Raw genomic sequence first — 23,217 nt, forward strand, 5'->3', positions numbered from 1 at the left:
CGTTCCATCCGCGTTTCGTTTGATTTTGAACACCCACTTCAACCCGATACATTTTGCACCATTTGGAAGTTCGACTAACCTCCATGTTTCATTCTTGTTTATCGAATCGATCTCGGTATTCATAGCTCGAACCCATTCTTGGTTCGACTTAGCCTCAAAATAGCTACTCGGTTCACCACTTGCTGTGAGAAGCAATTGCTCATAGTCAGAGTCAATATGTAACACATAATCTTCTTGGTAAAACCGAGACTCGGGTTAAACGTCTTAGACCCGTTTGGGCCTCATTTTCACCCGAATGGACCTGTGACCCATTACTCGTCGACTGAACTTGAGAGCGGGTTGAGGAATTAGGCCCGATATGACTAGGTTCAGTTGAGTCGTTGGACTCGGGTTGAACTGATGATGTAGGTTCAAAGCTTGGGCTACCCGGGTTGCTTCTAGACGTTTCTTCAATAGTGGGTTCGATTTGACCAGTTCCATTGTCAACCGCACCCCCCCAAACAATAGAAAACATACCCGGCTCGTAGTCATTCTTCTCGACTTTCTTTTCCCAATTCCACCCTTTGTTTTCGTCAAACACAACGTCCCGACTAACAACAATTTTCCGGGTGTTCTGATCGAAGAGACGGTATGCTTTTGAACCCGTCTCTGACCCGAGATAAACAGGCTGTCTTGACCTATCATCAAGTTTCTTTAGATGTACACTATCAACTTTAGCATACGCCATGCACCCGAATACTCGAACGTGTTCAATAATCGGTTTTTTTTTCTTGAACCGTTCATATGGAGTTTGATCAACCAAGGCCCGGGTTGGGATCCGATTGATTAAAAAGGTTGAATGTCGGACCGCTTCTCCCCCACATATAATTTGGTACTTGCATTGCCTTTAGAATACTCCGCACCATCCCCATTAAAGTTCTGTTTCGCCTTTCTACCACACCATTTTGTTGCGGCGTGTACGGGGCGGTTAAATGCCGAATAATTCCACTTTCATCACAGAACCGATTGAAATCACGTGAAGTGAATTCTCCTCCCCTATCAGTTCGAAGAGTTTTCATTGGTAAACCCGCCTCCGTCTCGATTAGGGCTTTAAACCTCTTAAAACTTTCAAACGCTTCACATTTTTCTTTCAATAAAAAGGTCCACATATATCGTGAGTAATCGTCTATAATAACAAAGACATACCTATTACCCGAGATAGTGGATGGGCTTATTGGACCGCACAAATCACCATGAACTAACTCCAATGGTTGGAATGCTCTAAACGAGGATGTAGCCGAAAACGAACGCCTCGTTTGTTTTCCCTCCAAACACGAATCACACAACTGATTTTCGTGTTCAACGTGTGGTAAACCTCGTACAAGATCCTTCTTAGCCATCAATTTCATTAACTCGAAATTGATGTGCCCAAGTCTTGCGTGCCAACGCCATGCATCATCTTCAATCTTTGATTGCAAACACACAGGAGCTCCAATTTTCATTCGTATTTTGTAGAGTCGGTTTTCGGATCTCTGACCTTCATGAGTAACCTCCCGTTCTCATCGTACATGGTCAGAAGATCATGTTTCATCCGAATGTCACATCCGGACTCCGTTGCTTGACCGAGACTTATTATATTATTTTTTAACTCCGGAATATAATAAATTTCGGTTAGCAAGTCTTGGTCACCCGATTTTCCGTGGAAAAGAATTGAGCCTTTTCCCTTGATTTGAACAAATAACCCATCTCCGAACTTAACCCTCCCGGTTATGTTCTCGTTTAACTCTAAAAAATATGACCGATTTCCCGTCATATGATTACTTGACCCATTATCCAAATACCATACATCATCTTCGACCCGCTCGGTCTCGTATTTCTTTGGTATTAGGTTTTGTTCATTTAAGAACACAACTTGATGCATATACGCCGCATCATCAAAATTTTCACGGGCTTCGGTTTTGTTTGCTTCTTGACCCTTTTGAACTCGGTCCGGGCAACCGGATGCAAAGTGACCAAACTGGTCACATCGGTAACATAAAATCTTTGACCGATCTTTCTTCACCCTTACTTTTCCCCGACTTGATGACCCTTGTTCGGTACTAGGGGTTCGGTATTGGCCATTGAAACGGCCTCGACCGCGACCTCGACCTCCTCGTCCTCGCCCCCCATTAGATTCAAAACTTCTATGACTTGATGAATCATATTTACCGAATAAAAGTTTACCTTGGTCACCCCCTTGAATTTCTTCTTTGCGGATTCGTTCCTCATAGGCTCGGAGTCGGCCTACAACATCTTCAAATCCCGTTTTATTGAGATCCAACACTTGCTCAAGCGAAGCAACCATCTGAATATACTTCAATCTTGGGAGACTTTTGAGAAACTGCTTTACCAACCTTGCTTCATCTATAACTTCGCCTAGAGCAGCTGATTTCGAGGCAATGCTCGATAACTTGCCCGCAAAGTTATCTATGGAATCTGACTTGTTCATCTTCATATTGTCAAATTCCATTGACAAGGTTTGGAGACGTGCTTCTCTAACCCGTTCGGCACCTAAGTGTCGGGTTTTAATCGAATCCCACATGGATTTAGCAGTTTCTTGATCTCCAATTTGCATGATCAAGGTTTCGGGTATGGATTGAAACAACAATGCCATAGCCATGTCATTTTTGTCTTCATCGGGGACACCCGAGTTGATGGTGTCCCAAACTTTGTGAACTCTCAGGACTACTTTCATCCTCATAGCCCACACGGTATAGTTCGTTGTAGTTAACATTGGACATTGAACGGAAGATGGCCCGTTCTCTTTCCCCTTTGGCGGCGGCGGTGGAGTCGTGTCACCCATGGCTACTCAAACCCAACTTGTTTGAATAAAGTAACAATTGAACGAACTATGCGATCGACAATGACAACAACTTCTTTGGGAGATCAAACCAACTTGTTCGATCAACCACGGTAACAACTTCTTCGGGAAATCAAACCAACTTGTTCGATCGAGACACCTTCTTTGTTGGCCGGTAATTATCGCGTTCTTGAACCGAGCTCTGATACCAATTCAAGAATGATAAACGATAATTAACGCACAACTTAGAAATAACCAACTTATATTATAACCAGAAAATATAACTCAAAAAACTGATTACAATAACTTTGGTAGTGATGAAGGTGATTGTTGTGTTTGTTGTTATGTTGTTATGTTGTTGTTGTTGTGATGTTGTGTCTAACACTAACTTTGTACATGTATTTATACTAGTAACCCAACTTGGTCACCAAGCATAATATGTGGTCACCACTCAACTTGGCCACCAAGATGAACTTGGGCAATAAGGTCGACTTGGCCAACAAGGTGAACTTGGCCACCAAGCATATGGAATGTTTCATAATACCCCTTAGACTTTAACCGACTTGTTAAAACCTCTTAGGCCCGGTTCACCGACTTGTGACCCGGAATAGAAATTAATCCAACAAAAATACTATCGAGCCGGGGGTCTCACCGGAAGCAGCCTCTCTATTCCTACGGGTTAGAGGTAAGGTTGTCTATATCTTACCATAGCTTTGCTATTGGTAAGATTTACTGAGTACGATGATGATGATGATGTTCTCTTATGCACCTTACACTATATACCACCAAGCATAAACAATTATAGTGACAGTTTTAACTCATTACTTATAATCGAGTCGATTTAGATTTAGGTTATGTCACATGATATATAAATAAAGGAAATGAATCAAAAGGGCTCAAAACTTGACCAAAAATGTATTTTACTCAAAAATAATTGTTATTTATCATTAATATATACATTTCGGCTTCAAATAAGTCCAAACTTTCAATGCCAATTATGTTCTTATGGGTTACTTTAGTTAGGCATAAACATTTCATGACCAAGTGTAAGTCTATTTCATGGTTGACTAAACTGATCAACATGTAAAACCCTATTAACATTTAACCATAATTAGGGGTGGCAAATGGGATGGGCTGGGTCGAACGAGTCATAGGTTGAAATGGGTCATGGGTCAAAACGAGTTTGGGTCGAAATGAGTTTAGGTCAGAACGGGTTAATTAAAAAAAAAGGTTGTTTTGGTTTGGGTCAGAACAAGTTAGGGTCGGGTCGGGTCGGAACGGGTTTTGGATTTTTTTTGAACGAGGATAACTGCGGAAATATTATTTCTAAACTAATAGTTATATCACAGTATAAATAAACAGCAGTTAAAGAAAAAATTAAGTTGTATTTTACTATAGACAACACTTTACCTCAAAGATTAATACGTTAGAGATAATAAATGTTAGTTGTGTGGCATCATCCAATAATATATAATTGTTTCATTGAAATTTTGTTTTGATACAGTAGTTTATGTTGTCGTTATGATGTGATAAGCCGACATTGTAAGTGCATTTCTTGTACGCAACACTCTAAAAGCCATATTTTTGAAAATTGTTCGCACACATCATTTTCTAGTTATAAAATATAAAGGTGGGCTTTTAAGGACTGTCTTTTAGACATGTTAAACAAGGTTAAGTAGTTGATTTGTTTAAAGTTTGTATAATACAATGCCTTTGCAACAATGCAGAGCCAAATTTCTGAAAATTGTTCGCACGCACACCATTAGCAATCTTTAAATCGTGCTTCAGGTCTTGATTTGGGCAAATACCAAAAGTCTAATCCAACTACCACTAACCACTAAAAATTCGCAATCGTCACACCAGCCAACAACTTCCCCAACTCCTCATCATTCCTCACCTTGATCTCGTTTTCTTTTAGATATGAAAAAATTAAAGTTGTTTATTAACAAATATGCAAACATAAAATTAAGTTGCAAAGAGAATAAGCTTTTAATACCTTCTTTATCAATATAAGTCGTTACTATTATAAGTCGGAATCTATACTGTCTTGTACAAGTTGTTCCTCAATATCAATCTCGTTTTCATCTAAATATGTCAAAAATGAATGTTATTAACATATATATGCAACCATAAAATTAAGTTGCAACGATAACAATCTTTTAATACCTTCTAAAACATCCAACCAATCTTGAGTGCATAACAACGCCTCAACATTTGATGTTAGTAGTGAAGTTCGATACTTGTTCAAAACCTAACCCCCAATACTAAAAGATGATTCGGAAGCAACGTTAGTAATTGGGATGCTCAATTGCGAACCATTAGAGCCATTTTTGGATACCTTCCTGGATTATCCTTCCAATACTGTAAAACATCAAGTTGTTGTTTTCTATCAATTCGAGGTTCATCTAAATACAATGTTAATTGAGACTTTTCGTTAACAACATTTCTATATTCGCTTTGAAATGACTCAAATCCCTCCATCTCATCCAATGTGTCGTCACCAACATTTGAACTCTCGGGTATCGAAGAATCATGCATTGTCTTCGATTGAATATCATACTCTATAAATAGCTTATGCATGCCATCAACAATGCTCGTCAATTTCTCTTTTCAGTCTTCATCTTTCATGTCATGTTTTGAAAAACAATACTCAACAAGCTTAACCTAGTACCGTGTATCTAGAATAACCTCAAAAGACAAGACCATACTATAACTTTCCCAATATTTATGAAACTTTTCTTTCATGCCTTTTGCCATGTTACTTATAGCATCATCCGTATTGCGAATCGCATCTTCGATATGCACTTGAATTTTCCACACTTGATGGAAATATAAGTTGGATGTAGGATACAAGCTTCCAGAAAACAAAGTCGTGATATCATAGAAAGGTTTCAAAAATTTGTTGATTGTTTCCACCCTTGCCCATTCCTCTTGTGATGGATTTGTATTGAAATTGAAATCAACTAGTGCTAACCGAGAATAAGCCCGATGATAAGCCAATGGACAATCAAGCATAAGATAGGTAGAATTCAATCTCGTTACAATATCTTGGCAAACATGTTTCCCACATCGTAATGAAAATGTTTCAATGCAATCTACAAACTTACATTTCCGAGCAGCAATTCCTCTCACATACTTAACCGAATCTCGAACCTTTTCAATGGATCCTTCAATTACTTTCAATCCAGCTTGAACAACAAGATTTAACACATGGGCTGAACAACGCACATGAGTAAAATCTCCATCACACAACATTACGGCATTCAAACGCAAATGGCTTTTTAAAGAAGCTACTAAAACATCGTTATACTTTGCATTATCTAGTGTGGTTGTAAAAATCTTTTTCTCAATACCCCAATCTTCTAACAAATTGATTATTTGCTCCGCTATAATGAGACCACTATGAGGGGGGCGGGGGTTATTACTCTAAAGTTTAGCTCCTTTTTCCTTAGAACCTAATCATCGTCAACATAATGAGCTGTCAATGCCATATATCCGTCTGTCATGAGAAAATTCCATAAATCAGAAGTCAAACATATCCCACTAGTTACACTTTGTAATTTGTCTTTAAGTATCATCTTCTCTCGATCATATACTTTTAAGATATGTGCCTTTGCAGTGTTTCTTGTCATGTCCTTCACATCAGGATGTAAGAATTTATGCAAATCTCTTGTTCCCTCGTGTTCAACATAATTGAAAGGATAGTTATGTTTGATGAAAGAAATTGCATTGTACATAAGACAACACCATCTAATCAATGGTACAATCATCACCACGTTCTACATTTTACCAAAAAAAATTAATTACAGAGCATAAAAATCTCTGTTTAAAACCTATACAAACAGATTAGTATATATCCTTTTTAGATTCAATCAAAGAAAAAAATAATTCACATGTCTTGATTACCCACAAACATCAACCAATATGAAAAAAAGTAGAACCATGCCAATTTTAATATGCTTTTTCTTTATTTTTGTTTATATACAATTTTTTTATGGATATGATTTACTCCTATTGCAGTACCAACTAATTTTTTTCATAGACACACACACACTACATTGAAAACAATTAATATACCATCATATTTAATCTTATAACAGTACCACTATCCATCATATATTCATATTTAATCTTATAACAGTACCAAGATCCGTTCACAGCCTAAATCTGAACTAAAAAATAAAAACACAAATTTATAACACAAATTCAGTAAGATTCAACTAAAACACAAATATTCACATATACCCATTATTAAAAATCACACATTTCAAGATTTGAAGTAGTAAAAACACCCAAAGAAGCTCTATAGAAAATAAAGTGAAGAAGCTCCCGACAGTGTCACGGCGACAACTATGTAGTTCACGGCGGCAGCGATGGGTTCGTCTGAGAAGACTCCTAAGGCTGAGAAGAAGAAGGGTTCGTCTACTGAGATTTGAAACACACGACGGAGGCAGATTGGGTGGAAGAGATGGAAGATGAGATTTGGGTTTCTTGTTCAATTAGAAATCTCAAACCCTAATAACCCGTTCATTTAGAATTCTCAACTCATTTTAACCCATACTAACATCCCATTCTTTTTGTAATGACTCATTCAGACCCACTTGGTTTAAATAACTTACCCAAATCAACCCATAAAGTTTAAAAAAAATCTCAAACTAACCCTGTTGCTACAACAATTATAAGATCAATGATAGTGAATGGAATGGTTAGGCTAACAGGCTTCAAGGGTTCCGGTTAACCTAACGCAGGTCGTGGTGTCCCTCTATGTTTACAAAACGTAGAGAGAGGTTCACTAGTTTAGTTGTTATTATTATTGTTCACTAAGGGTCCAAGACCGAGATGTTTGGAACCGATTTTTGGATGAAGTTCTTAGTGAAGCTATGATGTTCTTGAGGTAAGAAAGAAGCAAGCAAAGTGCAAGTTTCTCAAAGAAGAATAGAAGATCAGAGAGTATATGTTAACTTTTAGATCTGGTGTGTTCTTTAATGGCTGGGTTGTATTCCTTTTATAGAGAGAGGAATGCAAGCCTTTTGTCCAATGGATAAACTAATGAACCTCCAGTTTGGTAGAGGGTTGACCATTTATGGGCGGAAGATTTTGACTTCGGTTAATGATATATAATAATAATACTTTTTCTGAGCGTGTCCTCTCTTTTGAGGGATGATGTGAACAGTGATTTGACGTGCTACTGTTGTACGCTTTTACTATTCACGTACTTGTTTTCCTTATTTGGGCGGGAAAACTAACCTTTTTAACCTTCTAACCTTTTTAGCATTAATGTGTGAAAGCCATTTTACCAGACTTTGGGCTACCCCCGTCATCAGCCCCCCCAAGTAAGAGGCTTTTGTGAAGTAAGCTCAAAGGCATCTGACTTTTGCACACATTTGGTTATTGCTTAAAGGCTTCGAGGCTGTGAACGGTTTTGCTTATTTTTTGAATTTCTGACAAGACAGTTGATGTGATGGTTACTGTAGATTGCGGTTTCCAATAACTGATCTTATTAATAATAATAACTGTTCATTTTCTTCAGTTTTTCTTATAAACTTCCACAATATTCTCCAAACATTCATCAAGTTCCTTTCGATCTTTCACTAGGTTAGTTCAAATCCTTCTTTTTTCTTTCGGAATTATGGGTGCTCGTAAGGATTTATCGGTCAGTTATTCCCGATTAACTCAAGAGGAAGTCGAATCATTTTGCCTTGATTGGGGTATAGGATTACAGTTTAAACCGGTTGCTCCGCCGGCCGACGCTTCGATCGATCATTGTCCCGCGGGTTCAATTGCTCTTTATTGTCGCCACTTTGAGTTTTCGAACCTTCGCCATCCGTTTTCGGTTTTTGTTTTGAATGTGTTAGAGTATTATCGTGTGTCTTTTGGTCAGATTCACCCCTTAGGGCTTGCTAGGGTTTTACATTTTGAGGTTTTATGTAGGGCTTTAGGGTATGATCCGTCGTTGTTATGTTTTCGCCGTTTCTTCCGTCTAACGAATAACGGCGATTGGTATACCTTTGAGCATACTCAGGTTGATACTTGCTTGATATCTTCAACGGTTACGACCCTTGGTTCCTGGAAGGATCGCTTTTTCTTTGTTTCCGATTCCATTCTTCCTTTCAAATCTGTTTGGAGACAACCCGAGGCTGTTTTGAATGAGCCGGAGCCGTCTGAATCGGAGTTGAACGATGTGTTTTTGAAATCTATTTGGAAGTGTCCGTCACGTCTTCGTCCTCTTCCCGAACATCTTCTCATTTTGTTAGGAATTAGCAAGTTGCGGGATAAGCCTAATCGGGATCCCGTGCTTATGAGAGATGATAAGGGTATGCATTTGCTTTTCTTGCACTTGTTTTGTTTCCCTGATGTGACTATTGATAGATTCCCTTTGTTTATGTAGTTATGTCGGCTTTGGATTTTTTGAAAAGTGATGATACTTCCGATGTTGGATTTGGGGATGCTGCGGCTACTGTTGGGGAAAACGCTGTGGTTCGAGGAAAAGAGAGTAGGTTCGAAGGTTCTGGATATGTGGGAGTTCCGAACGTTAAAGGTTTTACCAAGTCTACTGCTCCTAAGATTTCCACCCGCCGTTCCAATCGGCGTTTTTTGAAGTCTTCTGGTCCATCATCTTCACATGAACCAGTGGATGTTAGCGATGATGTTCAAATTGCTGAGGATCAAGGTCCAAGTGTAGAGGCGGAGAAGGAGCAGGGTTTGGTTGTTTCTAAGAAGAAGAAATCGGTTTGTAAAAAGGTTGCAGCACCTACTGTTCGAGGGTAGGATGGAAATGAGGTTTACGTTCCTGGTTGGAATGTTAAAGTTGGTGATAGCTTTAAGGATCCAGAGGTTTGCGTTGATGTTTTAGCTAACTTTGCCCCCCCCCAGGAGTTGACGATACCATATCTGAGATGGAGGGTGATGCCATGATTTCAAGGCTAATTCTTAGCTCCTGCAACCTTTCAGCCCTCTTAGCTGAGGGCGTTACTCGTTTTCGGAAGGGGATGCAAGAGTATGAGGAATTTTCTAAGAAGAAAGAAAAGATGAAGGCTTCTATGGCGGCGATGAAAAAATATGTTGACGGTTTTTCAAATAAGGAGGAGGATTATGTGAAGAAGATTGTTGAGCTTTCCCGTAGTCATGAGATTGAGGTTGCAGGATTGAAGAAAAAGATGGAAGCTGATAGGGTTAAGCTGGAAGCTGATAGGGAAGCCTTTGAGGTTCAATAGAAAGCCTTTGATATGGAGAAAGAAGGCGTGAAGGCTTCAGTCACCCAAGCTACTAACGACAACCGATGGCTGATTGAACATGGGTTCCATCAGGTTGTGACTTACCTGCTTCATTCTTCTGAATTTAACTCAGTGTTGGGTGGTGTTTACACGAAGCTGCTGAACTATGGGAAACACTTGGGTTTGGTTGCTGGCTTCAAACTTCATGAGGCTAGTCAACCCTTGGAGCAATCGCCTATGTTCAATCGTGAAGCTTCCAAAATTTTTTCAGATTCCGTTCATGCAATGGAAAGGCTTACTTACCCATATGTGGGTGAAGTTTCATCTTATTTCGGTAAACCTCTTTCCATTTTGCAGGGTTTAAAGCCTGTTGGGCTTGATGAGAAATTTTGCTCTGAGGTGCTTGATTCTTTGTCCAAGAAGCGTTCCCGTTCTGGGGATAGTGAAGAGACCTTATCCGGAGATAGTGGTGGGTCTCATGTGGCTAGCCTCGAAGGTTCAGCTGTTGCTGGTGGCGACCCAAAAGTGAAGAAATTCAAGAAAGGTAAGAGTGGTGAGGCTAGTACTTCAAAGCATGTCCCTGATGTCTGAACAATTGATTTGTAGCTATCTTAGCACTTCGAACAATGTTACGTATCTTAAACAATTTAGGATTAGTATGAAACCCTTAAGGTTTCTGCTTCATGGTTGTGGTTGGCCTTTTTGGCCGTTTGAATGCTCTTATGGGAATCTTTGCGATTTCCTTGTTTAGCCTGAATGGCTTATTATGGATGTTGCTAGTTATGGCCTTGAAAGGCCCTTTTTATGAATCGTAATATTCGATGTTTTGTATTTTTGTTGCTTGTCTTGTTTGTTTGATGTGTTTTTTAGCTAACTTTCCTTAAGAAGTTTTAGTGCTGCAGTCACTTTAGCTTCAAGGCTTCATTAGGTAAAAAGCACATGTTGGCTATCCTTTGTATCATTACTTAGTGTATATTTGTTTCCTAAAGTTTTTCAAAGCTTAAGGAACGAATTGATGTAGGCTGTTCAGACCCGTCTATGAGACAAGTTTTGTTTGAAAAATTTTCTAAGTCTCATGGAGTTGGATTGATATAGGAACTCACCCCTTGTATAGGTTCATTTAACACTTTAACCTATTGAGCGATGTGGCCTGGGAGCTCATCCCCTTACATGGCCCTTGCCATGGAGTTTCTTGCTAGGTTCTCAACCTGATTATAGGATAGTAAAGACAAGTTATGGTAAAGACTTCATCATTCATTCAAGAGGTTGTTGTTTACAAGAAGGAGAGCTATACATCTCTTAAAATACATTTTAAGATCTTGACTAGGCATGGAACCTTTTAAGGGTTTTGCCGTTCCAGTGTCTTGGAAGCTGTTTGCCTTCTGCGTCGGCCAGTTTATAGGATCCACCCTTGTGAGCTTCAAGGATTGTATACGGTCCTTCCCACTTTGGGCCAAGTTTTCCTTGGTTTTCTTTCTTGCTGGCCTCGTTGTTTCGGATCTCCTGGCCTGAATCATTCATGTTTCACTCTTGCGTTGTAATAAACTTCCATTTTTTGCTTGTACTTAGCCTCTTGTACTGCGGCTTGTTCTCGAATTTCTTCAAGGAGTTGCAAATTCAACATGGTCTCATTGTTGTTTGATTCGAAATCCATGTTGAGTGTTCTTTGAGTCACAACTCCAACTTCTGATGGGATTACGACTTCCGATCCGAACACTAAGCTATAAGGTGTTCGTTTGTGACTTGTTTTTTCAGTCGTTCTTATTGCCCATAGAACATTTGGGAGTTCTTCAAGCAAGTTGTTATTATGTCTTCCCAGCCTTGCTTTGATTCCTTCCACAATGGTTCTGTTTGTTCTTTCAACTTGGCCATTGGATTGTGGGTATGCAACTGAGCTGAACACTTGGGTGATTCTGAATTCTTTGCACCATGTGCTAAAAGGCTTCTCAGCAAATTGTTTCCCATTATCCGTGACCAACACTCCTGGTAGCCCATAGCAACAAATGATGCTTTCCCATACAAAGTCGATGACTTGCTTGCCCGTTATTTTGGCAAGTGGTTTGACTTCAGGCCACTTGGTGAAGTAGTCAACGGCTACTAACAAAAAGTTCACCACCCTTTGCTTGTGGGAATGGACCAACGATATCCATTCCCCACTTGTGGAATGGCCAAGCCAAGGAGATGGAGACTAGACCGTGTTTAGGGCTTTTAGGAACAGGTGCATGAATTTGACAAGCCTCACATTTCTTGAGTTGTTATGTTGCATCTCGGTGCATTGTGGGCCAGAAGTATCCGAGGTTCATCAATTTTGCAATCACAGTTCTTGGCCCAAAATGAGCTCCACATATCCCCTCGTGAACCTCTTTGATCAGATATTGACTTTGTTCAGGACCCACACATCTTAGTAGTGGTGCTAGGTAAGCTTTTTTATAAAGGGTTTCTCCTTGCAACACATACTGTCCGGGCTTGATTTGAACCCTTTCAGCCTGTGTCTGGTCCAGAGGTAACTCACCATTTTTGAGGAACTTTTCTATGGGAGTCATCCAATTGGGACCTTCTTCAGTGATTACATCTTGAACCTCCAATTCTTGAATTGAAGGAGTTTTCAACACTTCTACCAATACTTTCTTGGTGAGGTGTGCAAATGTGAGGGATGCTAGTTTTCTCAGGGCATCGGCTCTTTTGTTTTGTGATCTTGGGATTTTTTTGATGGTACATTCTTGAAACGTGTTCATCAATTCCTTTGCCTTATCATGATACTTCTTCATGTTGGGCTCTTTTGCTACATAGCTATCATTGACTTGAGTTGAAACAAGCAACGAGTCTGTGAAGACTTGTAGCTTTTGGATCTTCATCTCTTTGGAAATTTTCAGACCAGCGATCAATGCTTCATATTCAGCTTCGTTGTTGGTGGTCTGAAATTCAAGTCGGAGAGCATATGTGAATTCTAACCCTTCGGGGTTGATTAAAATGAGCCCAGCTCCTGACCCTTCAATGCTGGAAGCTCCATCGGTAAAAAGCTTCCAGGCTTCAGGTTCAGAAGGTTTAGTGGTAGTTGTATGTATTTCAGGAATGACTTGCTTTGGGATTTCTACAATGAAATCCGCCAAGACTTGGGCTTTGACGGATTTTCTTGGGACATAGGTGATGTTATATTCACCTAGCTCCACAGCACATTTGGCCAATCGGCCTGAATTTTCTGGTTTTTCAAGCACACTCTTGATGGGTTGGTCAGTGACCACTTGTATAGGGTGTGCTTGAAAGTACCTTCGAAGCCTTCTGACAGTTTGAATTAAAGCCAAAGCAAGTTTTTCCAAAGGAGGATATTTGATTTCTGCCAGTTTTAGCGTTTTACTAAAGAAATAAACGGGTATCTGAACTTTGTTTCCTTCGATGGTTAGGACCGAACTTAATGCTTCTTAAGCCACTGAGAGATAGACAGAGATCAGTTCTCCTGTTTCGAGAGCTGTAATAGCTGGAAGTGAAGCCAAGTGTTGCTTCATTTGACTGAAGGCTTCTTCCGCTTCTTCCGTCCACCTGAAATCTTTTTTATTGGTGCAACCCTTTAGTGTTTTGAAGAAGGGTAAGGATTTCTCAGCGAGCTTGGAGGTAAAATGCTTCAAAGCTACAAGCCTTCCATTCAGACTTTCCACTTCTTTTTTGCTTTGTGGAGATTTAGTTTCAAGAACAGCCCTGAATTTGTTGGGATAGGCTTTTATGCTTTGTTTCCCCATGATATGTGGCAAGTTTTTATGCTTTGTTTCCCCACGATGTGTGGCAAGATTTTATGCTTTGCTTCCCCACGATGTGTCCCAAAAACTTGCCTTCTTCGAACCCGAATGAACATTTTCCGGGATTGAGTTTCATGTTGATCTTCCTCAGGTTTTGGAAGGTTTCTTGTATGTCATCGAGCATTTGATGCTTGGTCTTGCTTTTTATTACCAGATCATCGACCTAAGCTTCCAGGTTTCTGCTAATTTGGCTGGAAAATGCTTTGTCAATCAATCGTTGATAGGTTGCCCCGGCATTTCGTAGGCCGAAAGGCATCTTTTGATAACAAAAAATACCCTTGTCCGTGTGGAATGCAGTTTTTTCTTCATCTTCCACTTTCATGAGAATTTGATGATAACCCTTGTAAGCGTCAAGAAAACACTTAAAAGGGATGGCCGGTTAAAGAGTCAACCTTAAGGTCCTTTTCAGGTAAGGGATAGCAATCCTTTGGACATGCTTTGTTCAAGTCTTTGAAGTCGATGCATATCCTCCAAGACTTGTCAGGCTTTCTAACCATGACTGGATTAGCCACCCAAGATTGATATTTAACCTCACGTAGGATCCCAGCTAAGACAAGCTTTTCAACCTCTTGGCGTGCTGCCAAGCTTCTTTCAGGAGCTAGGCTCTGTTTCTTTTGGACAACAGGCTTGACATCGGGAGGTATCTTTAGCTCATGCTCTGCAATGCTTCGAGGGATGCCTGTCATGTCTTCCGGGCACCAAGGAAAGACATCGCTATAGTGTATCAACAGCTTTTCAAGGTGTGAGGGAGTTTCTTTGGAAAGGCTTGTGTTTACCCATACCTTTTGTTCAGGATTCTTGGGGTTTATGATCAAGCCTTGTTCCTCGTCTTCATTTTTTGAACTTTCCCCTTCGACCGTGTAAACCTCTTAGGTAGATTGAAAGGTTGCAATTCCCCTGTCGGTGGGAAACTTTACAGCACCTTGACCAACCGAGACAGCCATGTTGAACACACATTGTCCTGGCCTTCCTATGATTACATCATAGTTGGAAGGCGTGTTGATAACCACAAAAGTGAGCGATTTGGTTTTCTTCATCTTGCCTTCACTGAAAGAGACATCAAGGGTTAGTTGGCCCAAAGGATTCAAGGGTACGTCGGCGATACCTTTTATAGATGTTCTAGAGGGTTGAAGCCTTGAACGTTCTTCCTTACTTAGTCGGTTGAAGAAACTTTAATACATGATCTCTGTGGTCGCCCCTGTGTCAATGTAGGCTTTGTTTGTTTTGAGTGTTCCCACGTTCGCTTCTACCGTCAAAGGGTTTAAGAGTAAGTCACCTTGAGGTGGTGGGAAGCAGACGCATTGAAGCTCCCAAGCCTCTAAGCGTTGTCGTTTGTGGGGAACACCTTGGTCTATATTCACCATATTAACTTCTTTGCTTTTTCTTTCGCCCATCTTGTCTTTGACCCCTTTCACCAAATGGGCCAATTTTCCAGACTTAACAGTTTCCTCAATTCTTCTCTTGAGTTGAAAGCAATCGTTTGTGTGGTGACCTTTTTCTTCGTGGAACTCACAAAACTGGGTGGAGCTTTCGTTTTTCTTGCTTTTGGGCAAGGGTTGAGGAGGTCGGAAGTTGTGTTTCACTTCTTCGGTGGCAAGGATCTCCTAAGGAGTTTTGGTTAAGGCTATGAAGTTCACAGTCTTTTCCCTGCTTGGAGGGTTCCGACCTTCAGGCCTTCGTTGATCTGAGTTCCTTGGATATTTATCATAGGTACTGAAGTTCCCTTTCTTTCGGTTGGGGTTGTTGCCTCGCCAACTAGGAGCCCTTTTTCTTTGTTCTTTGAAATCAATGGCCTCTTCTCCTCTGATATGAGCCTCAACTCATTCGAGAGCTTCTTCAAGGGTTTTAGGCAGGCACTTGTTAAAGTCCCTTGTGAGGTATTTGGAGGTGATGGCGTTCATGAAGCCTGCCACCCTCATTTTTTCGTCGGCCCCCACATATATCAACCCTTCCTTCTTATATCTTTCGATGAAATCTCGAAGGTTTTCATCAAATTTTTGTTTTATCTGAAAAATTACCGTGGCGTCCTTGGCGTACGTCCTTTGTTGTGAAAAGTTGGCCAAGAATCCTTTGCACAGATCATCAAAGCTTCGAACGCTTTGGGCAGGAAGATCGTTGAACCATATCCTGGCTGACCCGACAAGTGTTTGCATGAACATTAAGCAACATTCAGCGTGGGACCACTTTTCAATTCTGGCAGCACCAGCGAAGATCTGGAGGTGGTCTTCGGGATCCTCGGTCCCATCATATGTTTTTATATGGGATGGCATCTTGATTTTCGTTTGAAAATCATAATCGGAAATTTGTTGAGAGAAACAAGATAGGTTACCAGGCTTGTAAGGCTTTGCAAGGTCTTCCTCTAGCCTTGCAGCGGGATTATGACTTGTTGTTCCTTGGTGGGTGCTCAGTGCTTGGTTGATGAGCTGGGTCCAAGGGAAGTGTGCCATCATTTGAGCTATCATCTGAGACATGAGATTCAAACCTTGAAGGCTTTTAGTAGTTGCTACTGTTTGGTTTGCTCCCATGGGAGTGCTCATTGCTGCACTTCGAGCCAAGGGCAAGACCGACATGGCCTGCTCCTATGTGGTGGTTGTAGGAGGAGGACCACTTGAAGCTGGTGACTGCCATATTTGTCCAAGAGTGGTTTCATGCCCGAGGGGTTGTGAAGTGAACAAAGGGAAAGCCGTTGGGCTTGGTCTCCCGTAGATATAAGGAGATGGGTTAAAAGGTTGCAGGTTACGCTTGGTCCAGCTTCAAAATGAGAAGCAGCGGGTCGTGAGCTTGCCAAAGGGGAAGGCAGACGTCCGAGCGATAGTGAGGCTTCCGGATCGTCATAATCCAGCCTTAATCGTATCCTTTTTTCTTTTTCTTGGCTCACGTGTTGGTTAAGAAGAGATCTTAGTTGTAAGAAATGTCGTGATACCCCTTCTGGTGTCAAGTCGACTCGCTTCTGGATGTTCGAGGTTCCTACGTGAGGAGAAGGAACTCCGGATCGTGAAGGAGTTGGTGTTCGGAAAGGTGAAAACTCGAGGAACGAAGGTCCCATCGGAGTACTTCCCGGAGTAGAAAAAGGCGTGGTGGCGGCCGGAGTTTGTTGGTCGGCATTTGGTGTCGCCGTTCTTGACACTTGGTCAACTTAGATTCACTTTCTGACATAATGATTTTGATGAAAATGGAGCTACACTACTGGTCTTTAAGATAAAATAAGCGGCGTAGCTCCACGGTGGGCGCCAACTTGTTGCTACAACAATTATAAGACCCATGATAGTGAATGGAATGGTTAGGCTAACAGGCTTCAAGGGTTCCGGTTAACCTAACGCAGGTCGTGGTGTCCCTCTACGTTTACAAAACGTAGAGAGAGGTTCACTAGTTTAGTTGTTATTATTATTGTTCACTAAGGGTCCAAGACCGAGATGTTTGGAACCGATTTTTGGATGAAGTTCTTAGTGAAGCTATGATGTTCTTGAAGTAAGAAAGAAGCAAGCAAATTGCAAGTTTCTCAAAGAAGAAGAGAAGATCAGAGAGTATATGTTAACTCTTAGATCTGGTGTGTTCTTTAATGGCTGGGTTGTATTCCTTTTATAGAGAGAAGAATGCAAGCCTTTTGTCCAATGGATAAACTAATGAACCTCCAGTTTGGTAGAGGGTTGACCATTTATGGGCGGGAAGCTTTTGACCTTAGGTTAATGATATATAATAATACTTTTTCTGAGCGTGTCCCCTCTTTTGAGGGATGATGTGAACAGTGATTTGACGTGGTACTGTTGTACGCTTTAACTGTTCACGTACTTGTTTTCCTTATTTGGGCGGGAAAACTAATCTTTTAACCTTCTAACCTTTTTAGCGTTAATGTGTGAAAGCCATTTTACCAGAATTTTTGCTACCCCCGTCATCAAACACATATCAATAGGTTTGGGTTAGGATTGTCACCCCTAACCATAACCGATGGGTTATTATTTTTCAAACTGAAAGTTTGGCTATGGTTTCAGTTTTTGGCTTAAACAAACCTAGAGTGACCCAGTACACCTCTTGACAAATGGGATGAAAATCGTACCAGTGTTCTCCATAATAATTTATCAAAAGTTTTAAAATTATTTATAGAAACCCACTATAGAATGGTAATCAAGTTTCAAGTTTGTTTCAATTAAGTCACTAATAATTTGTTTTATCTCAATTAGGTCACTCAACGTTGAATTTGTCTCAATTAGGTCACTTAACTTTCAGTTTATGTTCTAAAACGAGAGAGACAACTACTATTTTATCGTAAGTGATATATTTCCTGATAAAAATGAAAAAAAATGTTAGTTTTAATGATGTTTTAGTTATTTATGAACATATAGTATGAAGGTAAAAATGATAATATTAGAACATTTACTGAAAGTTTGGTGACCAAATTGAGCTAAAATTTAAATTGAGTGACCTAATTAAAATAAAATTAAAAGTTGCATGACATAATTGAGATAAAATAAAATACGAGTGACTTAATTAAAAAAAACTAAAAACTTGAAACTTAGTTACTATTTTACATAGTTGCAAAATAACAATTTATCAAAAGTTTTAAAGTATATGAAAAAAAGACATATCTTATTATAAAGCATAAGAACCACATCTATGTACCCTTTTAATTCATACATAACTATAACTAGGAGATTTACCCGCGCTTCACGGCGAGGTCGTTATGTCGATGGTAAGTATTATCGGGTAGTCATCTTACATATCCCAATATCAGCCTTTCGTATTCGGATTTCGCAACATAACACACCCCAAATCCCCAATCCATAGTGTATTTTTCAATCACACCATCAGTTCACCATGTCTAGCACCCTTTAGTTCATCTTTTTTTTTACCAACTTTCATGTTTCAACCAAAATAACCATATTATGAAATCACAATTATCACAACCATAACTATATTAAAGCATGAAATCACTATTGTAATAAGATCAAAACAATCAAAACAGCCGAGTATGCGTCATTTATACATCAACCTGATAAAATATACAACGCATATCAAACAAATTTAAACGAAAAACACCAAATAACAAAGCAAGTCATTGTATAACTGAATCTAGCTAAGGAAGTCACAACAAAAAAAAATAACGACAATGAAAATTACATTAAAAACACAAATAAAAAAAATATCAAAGAAACAAATAGCTCTTAGATGAAGCTAAGCTCATCATCACTGAGTTATCATGGTTAATGAGGCTCAAATAATTTGAGGGTATCATCATCGCCTTCAACATACAAAGCCTCCACCAAATGCGTCGCTCATCTAAATGTCACCATCTGCGACCGCAGCTGCCGGCAACAACAAAGAAATGGTCGGTCATGTTTTCACCATTATCCACTCAAACCAAGAGGTAGTAACAAAATATGAGAAAACCTCAACGCCAACGTCGCCGCGTAAAACGGCGTGAGCCTCCGGCAACGGCAGGCTAGCGGCCTCTTCGTGACTATCAACTAATCAAACCAACAGATTCAAAGAAGCCACCACAGAAACCAACAGACTCTATGCCGCCGCCACCATAGACGGCAGGCAAAGGTCACGTTGTTACTTACCATCAACGATCGTCGAACTTCCGCCACCTTGGGTTCGTAAAATGAACACGACAACAATCATATTGGTGCAAAACAACAGAGGAAACCAACATAGTCGAAGCCATCGTCAACGCTGGTCCAACGACCATCTTTTGAATCATCGTCGCTCTCTCTCTCTCTATACAACCCAAGACAGGCGCTGAAAGGAGTCAATATAGAGAGAATTCAAAGAGAAAGAGAGGTGAGAGACATGTGAGATCTCAGGATTAAATTAAGATTTGAGAGAGAGAGAGAGAGAGAGAGGTGAGAGACATGTGACATATGTTGAAGAAAGTAAATAACTATCACTAAAGTGGAACACGTATTATAAAACCTGTCATAATCCTGATGCATAATACACTTGTAACATATGCATTAAAAAGACTATCAGTAGAATAGTAACAAATTGTGAGAGTACCCTAACTTCTCAATTAATAATTATATAATGTTGTTATTATTATTATTATTACTATTATTATTATTATTATATTTCTTTTTTTTTCAATTTTCAAGCTTGGGTCTAATAAGGGCACCTTTGACCAACAAACCCTTTTTCCAAGCCCCACCTTCATACTCATACAACGAAAACTCTACAGATCCTTCTTTTTTCGAGTCAACAACAAACTCGCCCACTTTGATGTAGGCTTTTCCATTAAGTTTTCTTGGTGTTCTTTTCTGTATCCGTCCGATAAAATGAGTCTCACATTGATAGGAACCTTCCACCCATAAGCAGGATCTTTTAACATGATAATAAAAACCACCTCATACTCAATTCCCAGTGTTAATTTTGAAATTTCAATTTTCCCATGAATTTCTAACCAGCAAACATTTAGCATTTCTGCAACATCTACAACTTCTTCACTTCATAAACAATTGAACTTGAAATTCTTAGTTTTGTATTCTACATTTTGCTGAAATCCATCATGGCCCGAACCAGATTGATATATCTTCAAATGAACCATCTTTCCTTAACACATTTTTCTAAAAAATTGTTTTGTTGTGAACTTAAGGTGTTAATGCGGTCGTGTTCGTGGGTTGGCGGGTTCAACCCGACATAAACTCGAAAGTTTGATATAAAGCTGAAAATTATTAGACAAATAAACCGAACATGCCATGCATATTCGTAGGTTGACCCAAATTTTTATTGTTTTTAAATGTTTTCACATATTAGTACTTTAATTTTCAATTTACAACACAAAGTATAAATTTATATAAAACCATTTCTAGCCGCAACCCGAAACCCGACCCAAATAACTGTTAACCTAAACTCCAAAGTACCCATACTCATGAAACCCGAACCCGAATCTAGCGAACCCAACTAATACGAGTAGAGTATCGATTACTTTTTAATGGGTTTTGATGACATGGGTACCCTTACCCACCCATAAGCTTAATAATAGAGAAGCAGCTCACAAGATAGAAAGCTCAGGAATAAAAGAGCAGCAAACATAAGATGCCAGATCGGGAAGGTTGACACTTGCCCAACAAGTTTCCTAAGTTGACCAAGAAGCTCATGCTACATTAATTTCAAAAAAAGTCACAACTGGCCAAAAGCTGACGCCTGCCATAAAGTGAAAGCAACTACTAGACAAAATAAAAGCTGAGCGTAGGTTACATGGAAATGGCATATGTCTAGTCTGCATGAGCTGAAAGGAGAGCTGACCTTGTCTACTTAAAAAGCTTCCAAACTGCCTATAAATAGGACACTCCACCAAAGGAATTATTCATTCTCATTCACTCTATTCTCTCTATACTCTCTTCGTACTCCTGCAACCTCCACTACAAAAAAAATGGCTTTTTACGACCTTTTGTGTGGGACGCTTGTAAATTAGGGTCCTAAAATCTATTTAATAGGGAAAATGAACATTTGGGTTCCTTTTACAATATACTCTACAGAACTGGTGTCCTAAAAGGTTATTTAATAGGATGGATGATTCTTTGGGGTCGTATTATCATATAACTTAATAAGACACTTAAAATGTAAATCCTAATAAAGTAATCTATAAGACATGTAGTTGTTGGTGTCCCATTATGGGGTAATGTAATAGGATACTTTATCACTGGATGTCTCATTTTAACATAACTTAATAAGACACTTTGTAGTTAACTCATAAATGTTCGGTGTTATAGGACCCTTTCTAGTCGAAGTCATATAAGAACATAACTTAATAGGACATGTTACACTATGGTCATATAACTTTAAGCTTTATAAGATGCATAATCATTGTGGTGTTATTATAATACACCGTAATAGGACATTTGATATTTAAGTCATAAAACATCTGGTTTATAGGACGTTTATTCGCTAGAGTTTTATTATAACATAACTTAACAGGACACTTAACACTTGAGTTTTATAACTTTAACCTTTATTGGACGCTTATTTATTGTGGTGTTATTATAATACACCGTAATAAGACATTTGATATTGTAGTCATAAAACATATGTTTTATAGGACGCTTATTTGACAACCGAGAATTTTTTATTTTTTTAATACATTGAAAACTATGCCCAAACTTTAGTGACACTAATCTATAGACGGGATGTCTACTTGCTTTATGTTGATCATACATATAGATGGAAAGTCTACTAAATTTCATTTTGATCACACGTTTAGACTGCGAGTCTACATATTTACTTAGCGGCACACATCAATTTTTGGGTAAAAAATTCTTTGAAAATGGGAATAATGTGACACCCCACACTTTCACGTTAACACAAACATCGATATCTTACACGTCATGCATAACATTTACATGATTCACACACATGAGTCCGTCGGTAGACGTTGGTGATTAATGTCGAATCATATATGTTTAAATAATTCGAATATAATTGTTATGTGTTGGATGATTTTATGTGTTGCACGATTTAGTACAATATGCCATGTTAGCATGTTATTAGTTATTATATAAAAATAATGCCTCAATCATATGTTGATAATATTATCTATGTGAAATTACATGCAAAATGATTATGTGTTTAGTTGGTAGCTTGTTGTGTGAAACTTCGATTAGTTCACTTATGCGTTTTCTGCTTTTATAAAGTAGAATTTATAAAGTAACAATGTGGCTTTACTTTTATAAACTCGGGATAGTGTTTTGGTCGTAATGCTTCGATTATAATTCAGTTTGGTTGTAAACGGTTCTTTTAAAACCAAAACTCATTCGAAAAGGGTCATACTTGTAAATATGATTAAATATAATATTAATAAAATAACAAAACTCTAACTCCCATCCCAAAACCATCGACGTCTCTCCTCTCTCTGTTTCACGATATTCAAACACCCAGCAAACCCCAATCACCTTCAATTCAATCTTAATCTTACAATTAGAGGTGTCTTTGAGTGATTCGCATAATTCCTAATGTTAATTGGTAAGTTTTATGTATCAATTTTTATGTTTTGATGAGTTATTGTGAAACCTTAGATATTCAATCTCTGTAACCATGAAGATTAAAATGTTAATTGATGATTTAGAACCCTAGGGATGACATAAACATGTTAGGGTTTTAGTTTTTATGACAACAGTTTGCTGACAGATTCGTTCTCGTTTATTGATTGGTTTGTAACTTAATGTTAAACTATGATCATTGATCGATTATTATTTCTAGGATATAGTAGTCTGAGTCTAGTTTCCAGAAAGGTACATTTTGTAATTTTTGGACAAGTTTTGAATAGTTTTTATGATTTTACAAAAATGTGTATCAAAGCTGATGCGGGGATTCAGATTATGGTCTGTCTTCCCGACATCATTACTTGAGATTAATGAAGCCAAATGAGTTGGTTCCACTTTTGGAACTCAGTATTATTAGT

The 23,217-nt window shown here is 39.0% G+C and overlaps 1 protein-coding gene across 1 annotated transcript; it reads right to left on the minus strand.

Annotated features, from left to right (window-relative positions):
• Nucleotides 1-5,482: 5,482 nt before the first annotated feature.
• Nucleotides 5,483-6,073, minus strand: LOC143557083 (zinc finger BED domain-containing protein RICESLEEPER 2-like). Its single transcript, XM_077046243.1, has one exon. The coding sequence runs from the start codon at nucleotides 6,071-6,073 to the stop codon at nucleotides 5,483-5,485; it is 591 nt and encodes a 196-aa protein (XP_076902358.1).
• Nucleotides 6,074-23,217: the final 17,144 nt, after the last annotated feature.

This window comes from Bidens hawaiensis, unplaced genomic scaffold, assembly GCF_021521415.1.
Source record: "Bidens hawaiensis isolate Kalapana, Puna unplaced genomic scaffold, B.hawaiensis_p1.1 tig00018801_1, whole genome shotgun sequence".
Classification (NCBI taxonomy): Eukaryota; Viridiplantae; Streptophyta; class Magnoliopsida; order Asterales; family Asteraceae; genus Bidens; species Bidens hawaiensis.

Coding starts and splice junctions, on each gene's coding strand:
- LOC143557083 (XM_077046243.1), bottom strand. CDS start 6,073: ATGTTGTGTGATGGAGATTTTACTCATGTGCGTTGTTCAGCCCATGTG.